The following is a 15,428-nucleotide window of genomic DNA, read 5'->3' on the forward strand; positions in this document are numbered from 1 at the left end:
TGTTTGGGACTTCCCTGCCAGGCTCCCGTTCCCTCCCTCCTTCAGATCAAAGCCCCATGTCCTTGATCTCTGCCTCTCCACCTCCAGCACCGAGTCTGGTTCCATTAGCAATGGCTGAGGGCCCTGGAGGCATAGAGATGGCCGGGAAAGGCCCTGTCTGTGCGCAGCCCCCGTCACCATCGGAGGGGGGAGACTGGCCCTGGACAGCAGCGGTCAGAAAGCCCCTCCTGACTTGTGTGATCCTGGTGTTGCAGGCTGCAAGGGGGCAAGGGAGACACGTGTCAGAGTTTCCCAATTTCTCTCAGACTGGTGTGTGTGTGGGTGGAGAGGGGGCCCGGGATGGGGAGGTGGTTCGAGTGAGAGATGAGAGAGAGCCCAGAGGGTGTCACCATCTCCCTGTCTGAGCCCCCGGGGGCCGGGGAGGAGGGGGAGGGCTGAATTGCGACTTGGCTATTAACTCTGAGTGACCTTGGACAAGTCCTTTGCCCCCCCACCCCCGGGGCTCAGCGTCCTCATCTGGCGAGTGAGAGTGGGGACAAGACGCTCCCCAAGCCTTCACCAGCACCAGTGTATGGCGACCCCGGGGATCGCTGGCTGTCCTCCCTTCTCCTCCCCGTCTCCCTTCCACGAGCTCTCTCGCCTCTACGGAGAGGGAACACTTCCAGCTAAGCCTCCGACCCTTGCAGCCACAGTGTGGCGTGTGCTACCTCCGTGCCCGCCTCGCAGACGAGCCTCACGGCAAAGGCTCGGAGATGTCCAGAGGCTTGCCAATGGCCACACGGGGAGGAGACAGGATTTGAACCCAGGCTGTCGGACAAAAAAGGCTTGCACAAACCACCCCGGGCCTCTGTCCCGGCCTACCCCAGCCCTGGCTCCTCCCCTAGGAATCCCCCCGCTGGCTGGGGAGGGCGCAGAGGGCCCGAAGGGGGCCGTCACCAGCAACCACATCCTGTGACGGTTGCCCTGGGGAGTGCTAGCTTGAGTCTCCCCCTCTGGGACAGGTGAACGGAAAACAGGCCCTACTCAGCCCCGCAGGGCAGGATCCACAGCCCAGCCTCCTCCAACACCTGTCTGCTCTGAGGAACCCCGCGCCCCAGCCCTCACCCAGAAGGCAGAGCTGTCCATTGGCCTTGGCAGCTGGGCGAAAATCCCAGCCTCTGAGCAGATGCGAGGACACAACCACAACCCCTCCCCACTGTATGTACACTGTATGTATACCTCACCTCCAGCCCTTCCCTCCCGGCCTGGAGCCAATTCTTCACCAGGTGGCTCTGAGCATAAAAGCCCCCCGCGTTGCCCTTCCTCCGAAACTCTTGGGAGCCACTGAGCCAGGGCCTGAGTGGGGCCGAGAAGAGAGGGAAGCGGGCTGCTAAGCTCACAGGCATGTCTGGGTCACCTTCTCCGGGAGGGCAGGCCCTGCCTTCCTGTTCCTGTGTCCCCAGCATTTTTCATGGCACCGGGCCACAGGAGGTTTCCAGGTCCCCAACATTTCCACCTTGATGGATAGAGCTGCCCCCACCCAACACACACACACTCACACACACACACAGAGGCTGGGCACTGTAAAAGCTCAAGGACTTGTCACTCTATGCCCCGATTTTATTCAGCAATTACTTTAATCTCAGGACACTCAGACCAGGACACCAGTAGCTGGCTCTGAGCCCTCGGGCCTCTCTCTGGAGGCCACCTGGACGCGTCCGTGGCTCCGGGTGACACGCCACATATTCATGTGCTCCTCAGGGAAGCTCCCAGCAATCCAAGCAGACAGATGGGCACGCAGGGCTTAGTGCAGCCTCTGGGCCCCTCCCGGCAGACATCTCTGTGCACACGTCTCCTCCCATGGGGCCGGGGGCCCGACTCTGAGTCTTTGGGGAAGCTGGGCTAGGGCCATCTTTGTAAGCCATAGGAAGCTCAGAATAAGGATCTTCTGTCCAGGGACAGTCCCTGCAGAACAGGGCTGTGCCCTGGTGGGCTCCAGGGTCTCTAGAGGCAGCGCTGGCCAAGGCCCCAGGCCCTCGGTCGTGGGGGAGGGGCAGTCGTCCTGCTTGCTGTCAGCTGGCTGTTCCTAGGAAGGCTGGACTCTGTGCCCGGGTGGTCGCCAACCTGGGTCGGTGGGTGTGTCACCCCCAGCCCCAGAATCCACCTGTCAAAGCCACAGCAGCTCAGCAGCCCCTACACGTGGGCAGCACTGGGATGGGGCCCCTTTCTGCTCTCTCAGTACCTCCGGGCCCTGAGCTGAGACTCAGGGAACCAAAGCACAGAAGGGGCCTTAGGAGACATTCCGTTCAACCCCTCCTTGCAGCCTGCTGAAACGTGGCCCAGGCTGCTTGCCCATCCCTGAGCCCGAGAGCTCACTACCTCTCGGAGGCAGGGCCCTCCACATTGGGGCTGTTTGGGGCTGAGGGAGGGCTGTGCCAGCAGGCTCTCTTTGAAGGATGGAGACTGAGCGGTGAGTGCAGGGCGAGGGCTTTCCCTGCATCTCTCCAGGGAAGGCCTGTCAGCCGCCTGGGGGAGGATGTGGGAGGGCGGGGTGGGAGAGCAGTGGGCAGGGAGAGCAGGAGACCAGCAGAAGGGAGCCGCCTAGGGCCTCGCTGGGCCCAGCCTAGGCTGCTCCGATGTCATCGTAGTCCTCGCTGTCAAGGGAATCAGGCTGCCGGGTGGGGGACCCTGTGTGGCGGGAGGCTCGGGTCAGCGGGAGGCTGGTCACCGCCCCTCCTGCCCCATGGGACACGCCCCTCCCCTGTGAGGCTGTGTGGGGTGCAGTGACCAGATTCCCTTCACGTCGTCTTGTTCACCACCATCGCCCTTGCTAGAATGTCAGCCCAGAAGGCAGAGACTCATCTGTGCGGTTTAGGGCTGTAGTCTCCATGCTTGCACAGGAAATGATGGGCGACTTGACTGCTGGCACCCCGCCCTGCTACCAGAGTCTCCCCCAAGGGGACATCGGCTACCTCTGCTTGAATGCTTCCACTAATGGGGAGCTCACTCCCTCTCAAGGCATTCTTTGGAACTTTCTCTGTCCCATCCGCATCCATTTTTCCCACCTCCTCATATTCTTGTTTGTTTAAAAAAAATCCCTTTCCTTCTCTTCTTTTCCTCTTGGGCTAATGAATCCAATGGATCCAGAGTTCCCCCACTCATCCACCCCCTGCTTCCTGTCCTTCACCCCCCTTCCAGGACCACCTCCCCTGCCACTGGCACCTGGACACTCAAACTGCTCCGTCGAGGGGGGCTGGGGTGGCGGCTGGAAGTTCTGGTACCACTCCCCGGATGAGGTGCTAGAGCTGTCATCGGCCGAGGGCCCTGCTGGAAACACCCAGAGCCAATCACTCTCTGCCTGGAGACAGCCAGCTCGAGAGATGCCAGAGCGGGGAGGCCCTCATGACTCATGAGAGTCAAGTTCCTGGCTTGACCATGAATGAGGATCATTGAAGGCCCAGAGAGGGGTGGAGACTTGTCCCAGGTCACACAGCAAGTGGCCACAGAGCTGGGGCTAGAATCCTCAACTCAGCTTGGCTCAGGGCTTCCGGCTTTATGCTTTCCCCAGCCAGGTCGGCTGTAGGATGGGAGTCTGGGGCACACACGGAATCCTCCTGGGCCCCGCTTACCTGAAAAAGTACCTTGGGAGCCAGCCAGCTCCAAGTTCGGGGGCTGCTCCAAGAGGGGGCTCCTCTCTGTAGAAAACACCTGAGGGGTCCACGGAGGTAGCTTGCTTCTGGGGCTATTGCAGTAATCTTCCCCAGAGGAGGTGCTGGACCCACTGTTGTTCCTGGGGTGGTTCTGAGAGCCCAGGGAGGGGGCGTCCGCCGTGTAATGCCCAGCGCTGACAGGTGGGATCTGGGAAGCATGCGTCTCTTCAAGTCCTGGCCCAGGAAAGGGGGTACAGTGAGGAAAGAAGCAGCAATGCACCAAGAGGGCTTTAAATGAGACTCAAGAAAGAACTAACTGCCAAGAGGAACTGTTCAAATCAGGAAGGACCTGTTGAGGGGGGTTGCTGCCCGCATTTCTCAGGGTGGGCTGAGTTGCTAAGTCTGGAGTCAGGGCTGATATTGTTATCACTGCCACCATGCGCCTCCCCAGCCTGACTCACCTTCCTCCAGGGGGGGCATCTGGAACCTGTTCTGCTGGACCTCCTCATCCGTGACACGGTGCCGCTGAGAATCTATAAGCAGGGCGGTGGTGAGGAGGGGTGCAGGTCCACCTCCTTGTCCCGGGAGCCTGGAGGAAGGGCCGCTGTGCCTTGGGACTTGGGAGGGTGCCCTGAGGCTGAACAGTGTGGGAGAACCACCCCAGGTGTACAGAGGGGCTTAGCATTGCCCATCAGATCCTAGGTGCTTGTCCTAGTCCAGCCAGACCCTGAGCCTCACTCTCTAACCAGTTCGGGATCAGGCTGCTTCTGGCCAGAAGCCCTAGTGCCTTGCACCTTGCTGCTCCCCAGCCGCCCCTCCTTCTGCTTAAGGAAATGGGGCAAGTCCTGGGCTCTCTCCTTGTGCCCTGGAGGTTCTGCGGGATGGCTCCCCGTCTAGGAACCTTCTCAGAGAGGAAGCTGGAAGGTCTGGAATCCTTGCCTCGCAGGCTCTGGGGCACCTTCGCTTTGAAACTGGAGAGATGACGTGGATTTGTTGAGTCTTAAGGACTTGAGTGTCTGGGATCGTGGCGTCTGCTCTCTCGAACCTGGTACCACTGAATCTGAGTCACAAAATGTCTTAGGGTTTTGGACTCTCAGTCCTGCCTCTTACAGGCCTGGGTGCAGAACCTCAGGTTCTAGGGATGTCGCATCCCGGTGGCTCCCAAAGGCTGGTGTGTGGCATGGCAGAAGTGGAATCACCCGTCTCCCACCCCAGAGGCTTTGGCTCAGCAGGTGGGGCACAGACGGCTAGCTGTCCCCCATATCCATTCTCCCCTCCTGGAGTAGGAGACCCTCTGGCCTTTATCTGGACACACAGCTGCTCAGGATAGAGGCTTCATCTGCTGGCCTCTCTTGCAGCTGATGGGCTTAAGTTCTGGCCGGTGTGTGTGTGTGTGTGTGTGTGTGTGTGTGTGTGTGTGTGTGTGTGTGTGTGTGTGTGTGTGTGGCTGTGAGCGGGAGTGATGTGGGCGTCTCCGGCATCCTGCCTTTCAGGGTACCGCCTGCCCCACCTTCCCTTCCCCTCCTGCTGCCCAGCATGTGGGCATGGTAGTGAGCCAGGCTGGACCACGTGGACGAGGGCAACATCTTAGGGACTGCACAGCAACAAGAAAGCAGCGTCCTGGGCCCCTGCCAACTACTTAGGACGCCGTCGTTTGGGGGCCTCGGTCACACACAGTCAAACTCTCATCCTAACTTACGTGGTGGGTCCTGGGGGGAGCTGGGGAGTGTTGGACAAGCTCCTAAGGGAGTCCACAATAGGTGTGGGATTCTCTGGCCTAACCTCCAGTCTTGTGTGGGCCCTGCCTTAAGCACTGTCTTCCCCCCTCCTATCCCCAGCAGGCAGGGAGGGGAGCTGGAAAAGCCAGCTAAGAGATTCAAGCTGGGCTCGCCATGAAGGGAGAGGAAGGGGTGAGGTGGACGGGCAGGATGGGACACGGAAGGGGTGTGAGCGTGTGAGAAGCCATCCGAGCATGTCTCTTGCCCGGACTTCCTTGTCTAACACACACACCTTTAGGTGAAGGTCGAGGGGCAGGTCTTAAGACCCCACGCGGCCAGAGACAAAGGTGGGAAAGAAGGAGGCTGGAGACATGGAGTTGTCTCTAAGGTCACAAAGCACTTTGAAAGCTTCAGGGCAGGACCATTTCCAGTCAGTCCAGTGGGTGTGCAGGGGTGATCAGGTGGAACCCACTGAAGCTCCCCAGCCACCAGGGCCCTCTCCCTGGTTGGGTCAGGTGGGCCCCCGGGGAGCCCAGGCCCAGGCACTCACTGTAGAAGGTGGTCAGGGCCACGGGAGGCTGGGCGCTGAAGTCATAGTGCTCATAGTCTGAGTCCGAGCTGGAGTCCGAGTCCTTGGGGAGTGGGGCCTGGACCTGGATGGGCAGCTTGGGAACTGGGGAGAGAGCAGAGTTGGGGTGTGGCCAGGTGGTGGGCAGAAAGGGAGCAGAGAGTGTGGAGGGTGGGGGCCAGAGACAGAGGGGCAGGGAGAGGACCAGGTAGCCCGTCTTGTACAAGACCATCCAGCCCGGGTTTTCCAAGCTCCCCGCACCCATTTCAAACATGGGGACCTAATAACATTTGTTTATTTCACAAACACAGAGCAGTCACCGCATGCCCTGCGCTGTTCGGACATTTAAATAAACGATCTCATTGGGATTCTCGTAGCAACTCTGTGAGGTTGGTGCATCCGTGTCCCCATTTTACAGCTGAAGGAACTAAGGCACAGGGAGGTCCTCACCTTGCCCAGAGAAGCAGGCAGTGTGGCTCTTAACCCCTAGCCTGTAATAGTCAGTGAGCAAATGCCCGGAGCCTAACCTGTGGGCTAGGTTCTGTATTCATATTCCTCCCTTGAACACATGGATTCCGTGCACCGGGAATATTTATATTATTTGGCTGAGATTTGTATTGATTTTCCTGTCATTGAATGCTTTCAAATAAGGGTGATTTAATACAGTTCCAATGCAACGTGATTAAGCTTGAGTTCCTTTACAAGACTTTCAAGGAGTATAAACCCATATGTTGTAAAAGATGGATGACTGATTTCCATTTTTCTTTCATTCAGAAAATATTAAATAAAATTATGTTCCAGGAAAATCTTGATGGGGCTCTGCAGGAAGGCTGATGGAGCAGACCATTGGAAGAGGCCATATTATCCCAGACCTACCAACCAAGTAGCAGGGCAGAACTGTCCTCTGAGAAATGCGCTGAGCCTGTCTTATTCCAGAACTCCAAAGCCTAGCCTAGAATGACTACCCTGGAAGGTCATCTGCCCATCAGGGCCCAGATTGAGACATGACATGCTCAAGGTCCCACAGGCCCCAGTGGGCTCGCTGAGGTCTCCTTTCCAGTGGGGGCACTGCTTTGACCTAAGCAGTACTGACCCTCCAGAAAGGATACCCTTCCTGTCCTCCTCAGCCCTCCCCACCCCCAGGGTGGGTGACATCCTACCTTCTTTGGGAATGGTGATGGGAACATCTTGATAGCTATGGATCCCTTCTTGGGTGGTGGTGAGTGGGTGCTGGTTGTTCACCGTCACAGGGAGGGCTGAGGGAGGGGAGGCAGAGATTCTACAAGTCATTTTTTACTCTCTCCCAGTCTACTTGGTCCTATTCTCATTGAAACACCTTCCTCCTCAAACGCACATGCGCGTACACATATAGTCTGGTTGGTCCTTCCATACACGGACCACTTCTGCTGGGCATGCTGGGAAAATCCTTCCCATCGGGAGGTGCCCCCCGGGGCCAGGGCTGGGTGGCCACTGCCGGATCACTGCCACTCCTGCTGGAGTCCCGCAAGGCCCACATCCCCCTGAGAGGGTCACGCCTCAGGCCTGCTTCTTTCCCTCTCTGAGCCTTTCCTGTGGCTCCCAGAACTCTGTACCTACCGTATTTTCCTTTAACTTTCAAGAGGATGAAGGCTATGAAGATGAGTAAGCCAAGGAGGAGAATCCCCAGAATGATGCACAAGATGAGGAGCATTAGTTCCCGTGATTTCCAGTCCTCCGTTTTCATGGTCACAGAAGATTCTAGAAGCAAGAACCCCAAATCAAGGAGAAAGAGGAATGGACATAGACTTCTCCTGGCCCTTCTTGCCTCTCCAGCCTCTCTGCGCTCACCCTCTTCCCTTTTGGACCTATCCTCCTCCCCTCTTCTTTTTTTCGAATTTACCCATTTGCTTTTAGGTGCCTTGTATTTAGTAGGTGCTCAAGAAATCCATATTGAATGAATAACTGACTGAAGGAAACTTTCCCCTGGCCACCAGCCCACAGGGATCTCTCTCTCTGCTCAACAATTATTGAGTGCCCACTGTGTGCCCACTAAGCCCTAGGGATACAAATATGACATCAGGATCACAGGCCTTGAGGGCGCTGTCTCGTGGAGAGATCCATACGCTGGCTCGATCCAATATGGTGCCATGCTTGCTGGGATGGAGGTATGGGCAGGCATGAGGCCCTACAAGGGGCACCTAATTCTCTGGGGCGGAAGACCAAGGCTGGCTTCCCAGAGAAGGTGACTTGGAGCCACCTCTGGCGGTGAATGGGCCATCGGGAGAGCAAGATCTCCTTTCTGTGCCCTGGATGCATCCTTCCTACCAGACATGCATTCCCTGAGGGTAGGGGTGAGGGCCGTGATTTTGGACCTCCCAGCCCTGCAGCCCTGGTATGGCTTACCTCTTCTCTCTCGGCCCCACCCCTGCTTAAAAGAACCCAAAACCTGGACAGAGGCTGAAGTGGGGCAGGTGCTGGGAGCCCTCGTCCGAGGGGAGACGGGAACCACCTCCTGCTCAGTGTATAAGGTCCGGGGTGCGTAGGCCACAGGGCTGGATAAAGGGTAGTGACAGCTTTACAGGGGGCGGAGGGATGTGACCATCCTGATCCCCTGGCTGCGGATAGAGTCTGCTCCCCACCCCCAGAGATCACCCCTTCCCTGTTCTCATTTTCTTCCTTCCCCTCCATCTGCAACGGGGGTGACTTGGACCAGCCTGGGAATTGGGCTTAGCAGCAGGAAGTGAGTGCAAGAGCGAGGCTGGGCTGTGGGGGGTATGGGGAGACCAGTGAATTCGGGCCCAGAGGGACAGGGGCTGAGGGCCGGGTTGTTGGGCCAAGGGCTAGAGTGTGGTCCTGGGAGGTGGGGTCCCGGCCCTGACCTCAGAGAGAGAGAGAGCGTGCGAGTGGGTGTCTAGGGTCCTGGCTGGAGCTCACCAGCATTTCATTCCCTCTCCGTGCCCTCCGTGCCCTCATCCATGGCCAGGTTCTCTGTCAGGACTTGGTGCCCCTCCACTCCATCCCCAAGCCCCTGCCCACCTTCCTCTGGTGGAAGCAGGGGACGGCCTAGAGGCCGTGAACCTGGGCCAGCCCCTGTGGCTATCCTGGGGTTGCCAAGGGGCTCCACGCCTGGACTCAATAATCACAAGAATAACTAACACTCAGACACTGCTCACTGTGGACTCTGCCCTGTTCCAAGGGCTTTGGAAAAATTAACTCACTGGAGACTCACAGCAGCGCTAGAGAAAGTTATCATGATTATCTCCCCCATTTTACAGCCAAGGGGTCTGAGGCTCAGAGAGGTTCAGACTCGCCCACCATTCACAGCTGGTGGGAGGCACAGCTGGGATCTGAGCCTCGGGAGTCTTCCTGGAGTCAGCCAAACGATCCATAGCTGGCAGGCAGACCAGCGCGGCTAAGGAGACCTCCCCCCATGGGGACGCCGGGAGGCTTACAGGGCTGGGAAAGCGTTTTGGTAGAGCTCTGGGACAGTGCCCAGGGTGTGAGAAACACACTGTCACCCTTGGTACACCTACCACCGGCCGGAGGCCTACTGGACCAGCGCGGGCTCTCTCTAGCTCTATCCTCCTGCCAACAGGAGCTGACGGGAGAGTGGGCTCCTGTCCATGAAGTACCAGGATTCGGGGAGCTGGGGAGCTGACATGGCAGGGAGGGGAGGAGAGAGGAGCAAAAGCACCCCCAGAACAGAGCGGTGGGGCGGGGTGGGGGCGGAGGGAGAGGCAAGTGCATTGTCTGGAGGTGGGGGATGGGGGATGACCCATCAGGCCCCTCCCAGGTGCACACACGTGTTCACGCAGGTATGCCCCTGCGCACGTGCACCCACCTCTCTGAGAAACCGTGAACCAAGTGACACTCACCTACAGTGACCGGCTGAACACTTGCGGGGACTTCAGGAGTGGACAGATTGAGCAGACTCCGGGAGCCTGTCAGAAAACACCGTTCATGCCCTCAACACATTACTGAGCACCTACTGTGTGCCAGTCCTTGGGTTAGACACTGAAGCAGACAGATAAGTAACCTGTAGTGAGGGGCGTGGTCCCAAGGGAAGTGGGGGGCGGGGCATATGGTTAAGGAAACCTGCCTTTTCCACCCCCCACAATAAGGAAGATCTCATGGATCTTCTTTGGTTAGAATAAGAGGCTAATAAAAAGAAGTATCTCTTCTTTCTGTAAAAATCTGCTACAGACCACAGATTCCTTTCTCTGTTCAAAGTCTTGGGTTCACTCTGGGCGCCTGGGTGGCTCAGTTGTTAAGCGTCTGCCTTCGGCCCAGGTCATGATCCCGGGGTCCTGGGATCAAGCCCCACACTGGGCTCCCTGCTCAGCGGGAAGCCTGCTTCTCCCTCTCCTACTCCCCCTGCTTGTGCTCTCTCTCTTTCTCTCTCTCTGTCAAATAAATAAATAAAATCTTAAAAAAAAAAAAAGTCATGGGTTCACTCTTCACATTGGCCTTGGGAGCTGGGAAGCTGACATGATGATCATTATCATAATCATTTGACAGGTAAGGGATGGAGCTTACAAAGCCCCTTGGTGGGTATTACCTGATTTCCCAGCTACCCTGTGAAGTGGTTAGGATCAGCATCCACATATTCGTGGAACTGAAGCCTCCCAGTGGGTGAGCCCCAGAGCTGGAGTTCATTGCCAGGTGCCTGAACTCCATAGGGATATTAATACCATGTTTCTTTGGGTCTAATGCTCTAGCTTTTTCACATTTTAACTCCTCTGAAATTGGGGTGATGGCATCAATTGCTACAATTGATGACATGTTGTGAGCCTATTTTGGCAGCAGTTTTGTCCTTTATGGGACATAAAATAATAATAGGGTGACATCTCGAAGCCACCTGAGATTTGGTGAAATATGGCAGAATCCAATTCATAGCATGGACATGAGGCTTAGCTGAAAAAAAGAGGTATCAGGTGCTCCCCAGTGCCTGCCACATGATCGGGGCTCCAGACCCTGTCTCCCAATATCATTTCGCTATGACCACCTATGATCACCAGCCCTGGGATGGCAGCTGGTTTCATCTCCTGAGCCAATTCCAGTCAACAGGGATCCCTGCTTAGCATATAATAAGGCCTTAATACATATGTGGGGGCTGAGTTGAGGCTCTGTGGGCAAGAATGCCCTGATTAATTAGCCCTGGCTTCCGGACATGGTAAGTGACTCTAATGTCAGCAATTGTCATCCCTGACCTAGTCCAAGTTCTTAGGCTTCGGATTCAGGTGGAATTCCTGGTGCAAATCTGGGGGAGAGGGTGAGGTAGGGGTGGGGAGGAGGGATACCTGAGCAGAGGACTTGGGCTGCGCTCGACTGGCTGCAGAGGTTGGAGTTGTTGAACCGCCAGGCACAGTCGGAGAGGGTGGGCTCCTCTCCTGTGCACGAGTAGTACATTCTGCCTGGCAGGGAGTGGGGCAGCCCGCCCGGTATTCTGACCATGGTCCCACAGCCCAAGGCCTGGCAGAGCACGTGGGCCTCCGGCGCGTACCACTCACTGTTACACACTGTGCTCCAGACCCCACGGAAATGGACCTCCACTTGCCCCTCGCAGGGGTCACGGCCCCCAGTCAGGCGCCAGGACTGGTGCTCTGCAGGGGAGAGGTGGGGCGCGGGGGCAGAGTCAGATCAGGATCCTTTGGGCTGAAACCCCCACCAGACCAGACTCATGAATGCAAACACCCTACAGCCAATCGGTCTCCAGATCCTGTGTGCTTTCCCTCCTATGTCTGCATCCCCTTCTCTGCTTCATCTGCTCCGGCTGGCACTGCATGCCTGCTACTCAAAGTGTGGTCCGCGGACCTGCAGCATCAGCTTGGCATGGAATCTTGTTAGAAATGCAGAATCTCAAGCTCTGCCCAGACCTACTGAATCAGAATCTATCTTTATCGAGAACCACCCCCCCTCCTGTGCACATTAAAGAGAAGCCCTGGCTGAACCAGAACTTCATGGCCTCCTCCGGACTGCTGACAGCCTCCTCAGGGGCCTCCCTGCCTCTGTCTCTCCTTGCTGCTCTGAACCAGGTGACCAACTCACACTGGGGAAGAGTCTCCCCTCTAATGTGGTTTCCTCCAGGAGGTGGGCAGGCTTGTCCCTCCCCCTCTGGATTGCCCGCTACCACTAAACTCCTTTCCTAGGGCATTTATCACTCTCTCCCCCAGATGGCGCTTGCCTGGGTCTTACCTTCCCTGGTGGACTTGACCTCGCACCAGCCAGGGCCATCCCTCCCCGCACCCGGCCACGGTAAGGACTGGTGGCTGACCGGTTCCACCGCCGCCTGCTGACCTGAGCACACCACGCCGGCGTCCTCCTTGTGGCCGCAGTACCCGTCTCCTGGCAGCCCCGGGCAGTCCCACAGGTAGGTCTCGTCCCCTGAGCAGTTCACCTGGTCCCGGTGGATGGGTCCTTGGCCAGGGGCGAAGTGCAAGCCGGGCAGGGCCTGAACCGCCCAGCCGCAGTTCAGTTGCCGGCACACCACGTGCGAATCCTCCAGGTCCCACGTGTCGTCGCACACCGAACCCCACCGGCCTTGCTCTAGCATCTCCACGCGGCCTGCGCACCGACTGCTGCTGCCCACCAATCGCACGTTGCGGTTCTCTGGGGAAGGAGGGGAAAGCGTTGGTGGGTGCTCGAGGAAGGCAGGGCTGGGAGGGTGGTGGGGGCTCCGGATCCAATGAGAGGAGCTGGTAATTCGGTGGGCAGGATTGGGGAACGCTGTTAGGACTGGGGCCCTAGTGAGCAGATGTGGGGGACTCATCAGGACTAGGGACCTGCAGGCGGGGCGGGATACTTGGGGGGGAGGGGCGGGCTATGGAGCCGGTGGGAGGGGCTAGAGGCCTGGTGGGAGGGGCCTGAAGAGCAGGTGGGGGTTGGAAAGTGACAATGCTAAGGGACACTGGGGAACCTGGCATATTTATGTACATGGGGGGTAGGGGCAGAGATAGAGGTCTTAAGCGAGAGAAGGCGCGGGACCCGTAAGTAAGGGCCGAGACCCAGTTAGGATTGGGGACCCAAGTGGTCAAACTGGAGATCTAGTAGGGGGAGAGGTGTGGGGGCCAGATCAGAGGACGTGCTCAGAGCTGGAAATGAGGCAGTGCTGCACGTGGGAACCAGCTGTGTTTGTGATGGGGGTGGGGTGGAGGGCGGGGGGAAGTCTGGAGGGTAAGGCTTGGGTCCGGTGGCGAGGACTGGGGACAGGAGTGAGGGGCAATGGCTGAAAGCCTGAGGTTAGGGCAGGCAGGGCGCATGGGGAGGTCTGCTTGTACCTGCGCAGGTGACCTTGGCCGGCCTCCCGTTGGTGTCGCACGCGTGCTCCACCACTTTGCAGAGCTGCCACTCGGCACTTCTGCACAGGACGGCGGGCGCCAGGGCCAGCGTGGCGTTGGTGGCCTCACTGGTGTTCCGGGCGCCGGGCCCAGGCGTCAGCTCCAGGGACGGCAAGGTGAGCTGGGTGGCTTCCCAGGCCCCGCCGCAGCCCAGCGCGCCACACACGGCCTCGGAGGCCAGGCTGTCCCAGAGTGCCCCGCAGGCCGGCTCCCAGGACAGCCCGAGCCAGACCTCCACCGCCCCACTGCAGCGGCTGCTCCCGTTCACCAGACGGACCCCCAGCCGCTGTCCTGGAAGAGCCAGACGCCCACTGAGGCCTCCGCCCACCGGGGCGGCAGGTCTCAGGGATGGGGGTGGGGATGAGGGCTGCCAGGGGCTCCACCGGGTTATCTTGGACAATATCCCACTGGGCCCTGGGCCTCAGCCTTCCAATCTGCAAAATGGGGCTGGACTGGTTCATCCCCAAGGCCCCTTTGAGGCCTGACTCTCCCTAGCATCTGGAGAAGGGGGCTGAGGGTGACTGTAGAGGTTAGGGTGCCTTCATTAGGTGTGGGGTGACAGAGAACCAGGGTCCAGTCCCCACAAACCTCCCTCTCTTGCCCCTATCTCCAGGGTACCCTTGCATGAAAGAAGGGCAGAGTTCTGGGTTCGGGGGCCCTCCTTGGTACTGTGGGTGCCACGCTTCCCCCTCCTAGGCCCCTCTGCTGTTCTGGAGGGTGCCACCATGACCTTGAAGCCCTGGGGGATGGATACAGGGTTGGTGATGGGGTTGAAGCCAGGCTGCTTGGGATGGTGTTTCTCCCTTTCCCAGACACCCTCCTTGGGGAGCCACCTGCCCATTTTTGCCTGGGACTGCACCCCCAGGGTGGCACACAGCTTTGCACAGAGGAGCTGCTTAATAAATACCTGTTGAGTTAATCAAGGACCCACTTGATGGAACCCCACCACCCCCACCAAGAGTCCTTTAGTTCGTTCTCAACAAATCCCATTAAAATGCTCACTGAACATTTTGCCCACACGTACGTGACATTTGATCGTGGCCTTTCGAAGATGGTAGTTCTAAGCTCTCAGAGTGGATGGAATGGTGGCCCTTCGGGCATTGAGCCAGGAAGAAGTGTTGTCTGAAGTTAGGGAGCCTCCCTGACACCCTAAAAGTCCGTTTTCCTTCCCCATCACCCGGGACACCGCCTACCTGGTGTCAGAAAGCAGGCTGTGGGCCCCCAGAGGGATTCTTTCCTCACCTGGCTCCAAGGGCAGGCTCTCTGCACTGCTGGTGTTGGGCTGGTCGGATGGAGTTAGAGCCGGGTGACCTGGAATCAACCAGCAGCAGCCGGTGGGTGAGCAAGCTCAGAGGTAGAGGCACAGAGGTGCCTTGAAGGTCAGGGGCCACTTTCTGGAGCTGGGGCTACATGGGGACTTTGAAACACCACGGTCCTGGGCCGTGGGCAGAGTTGCCTCATTGAGGGTAGGGAAATTCTCAAGCTCTGTTGCTGTAACATCTTCTGCTTCGTCTTTGAATTGTACAAACGCACTCAGAAATCAGAGTAGAGCAGGAGGAACAACTGTGGGCTTTGGGGCCAGACCTACTACTGGCTCAGTGACTGTGGATGAGTTACCAGCCTCTCTTGGCCAGAGTCCCAATTTATTGGCCACAGCACCTAGGGGTTGTGTTGTGCTAAGAGGAGTCAATGTCTGTACCATACTTGACATACAGAAAAAGCTCAAAAATGGGAGTTATTGTTAGGAAAAACATTTTCGTTTGGAAAATCTGTTTGAGAAATTCATACCGGGGGCGCCTGGGTGGCTCAGATGGTTAAGCGTCTGCCTTCGGTTCGGGTCATGATCCCAGGGTCCTGGGATCGAGCCCCGCATTGGGCTCTCTGCTCCGCGGGGAGCCTGCTTCTCCCTCACACTCTCCCTCTATGCTTTCTCTCTCAAATAAATAAATAAAATCTTAAAAGAAACAAAAAAAAGAAATTCATACCAGACTTTAGGGCGATTGGTGCATCGTGGGGTGGGACCATCCAACTGTAAAGCGCTTTCAGATACTGAAAAACTCCCATTTGCTGAGGGCTGGACATAGGTCAGCACTTATCATTCACATGCATTACTCCTTTTCCCTTCAACCACACTGGGAGGTAGATATGAACATTCACTTTTTACAAACTCGGAAAGCGGGGCCCAAAGATAGAAATC

The 15,428-nt window shown here is 57.6% G+C and overlaps 1 protein-coding gene across 1 annotated transcript in view; it reads right to left on the reverse strand.

Annotated features, from left to right (window-relative positions):
* Positions 1 to 2,587: 2,587 nt before the first annotated feature.
* The window catches only part of CD6 (CD6 molecule), a 38,655-nt gene continuing 25,814 nt past the window's right edge, over positions 2,588 to 15,428 (reverse strand). Inside the window, exons 2-13 of the mRNA XM_021684894.1 lie at positions 14,474 to 14,542; positions 13,172 to 13,522; positions 12,192 to 12,503; positions 11,195 to 11,497; positions 9,770 to 9,835; positions 7,512 to 7,652; positions 7,076 to 7,171; positions 5,898 to 6,020; positions 4,091 to 4,162; positions 3,609 to 3,863; positions 3,202 to 3,306; positions 2,588 to 2,667 (exon numbers count right to left, since the gene is read on the reverse strand). Coding sequence (XP_021540569.1) covers positions 2,603 to 2,667; positions 3,202 to 3,306; positions 3,609 to 3,863; positions 4,091 to 4,162; positions 5,898 to 6,020; positions 7,076 to 7,171; positions 7,512 to 7,652; positions 9,770 to 9,835; positions 11,195 to 11,497; positions 12,192 to 12,503; positions 13,172 to 13,522; positions 14,474 to 14,542 — 1,958 coding nt within the window. The 3' untranslated portion in view covers positions 2,588 to 2,602. The remainder of the gene's footprint in view (positions 2,668 to 3,201; positions 3,307 to 3,608; positions 3,864 to 4,090; positions 4,163 to 5,897; positions 6,021 to 7,075; positions 7,172 to 7,511; positions 7,653 to 9,769; positions 9,836 to 11,194; positions 11,498 to 12,191; positions 12,504 to 13,171; positions 13,523 to 14,473; positions 14,543 to 15,428) is intronic.

This window comes from Neomonachus schauinslandi, chromosome 11 (genome assembly GCF_002201575.2).
Source record: "Neomonachus schauinslandi chromosome 11, ASM220157v2, whole genome shotgun sequence".
NCBI lineage: Eukaryota > Metazoa > Chordata > Mammalia > Carnivora > Phocidae > Neomonachus > Neomonachus schauinslandi.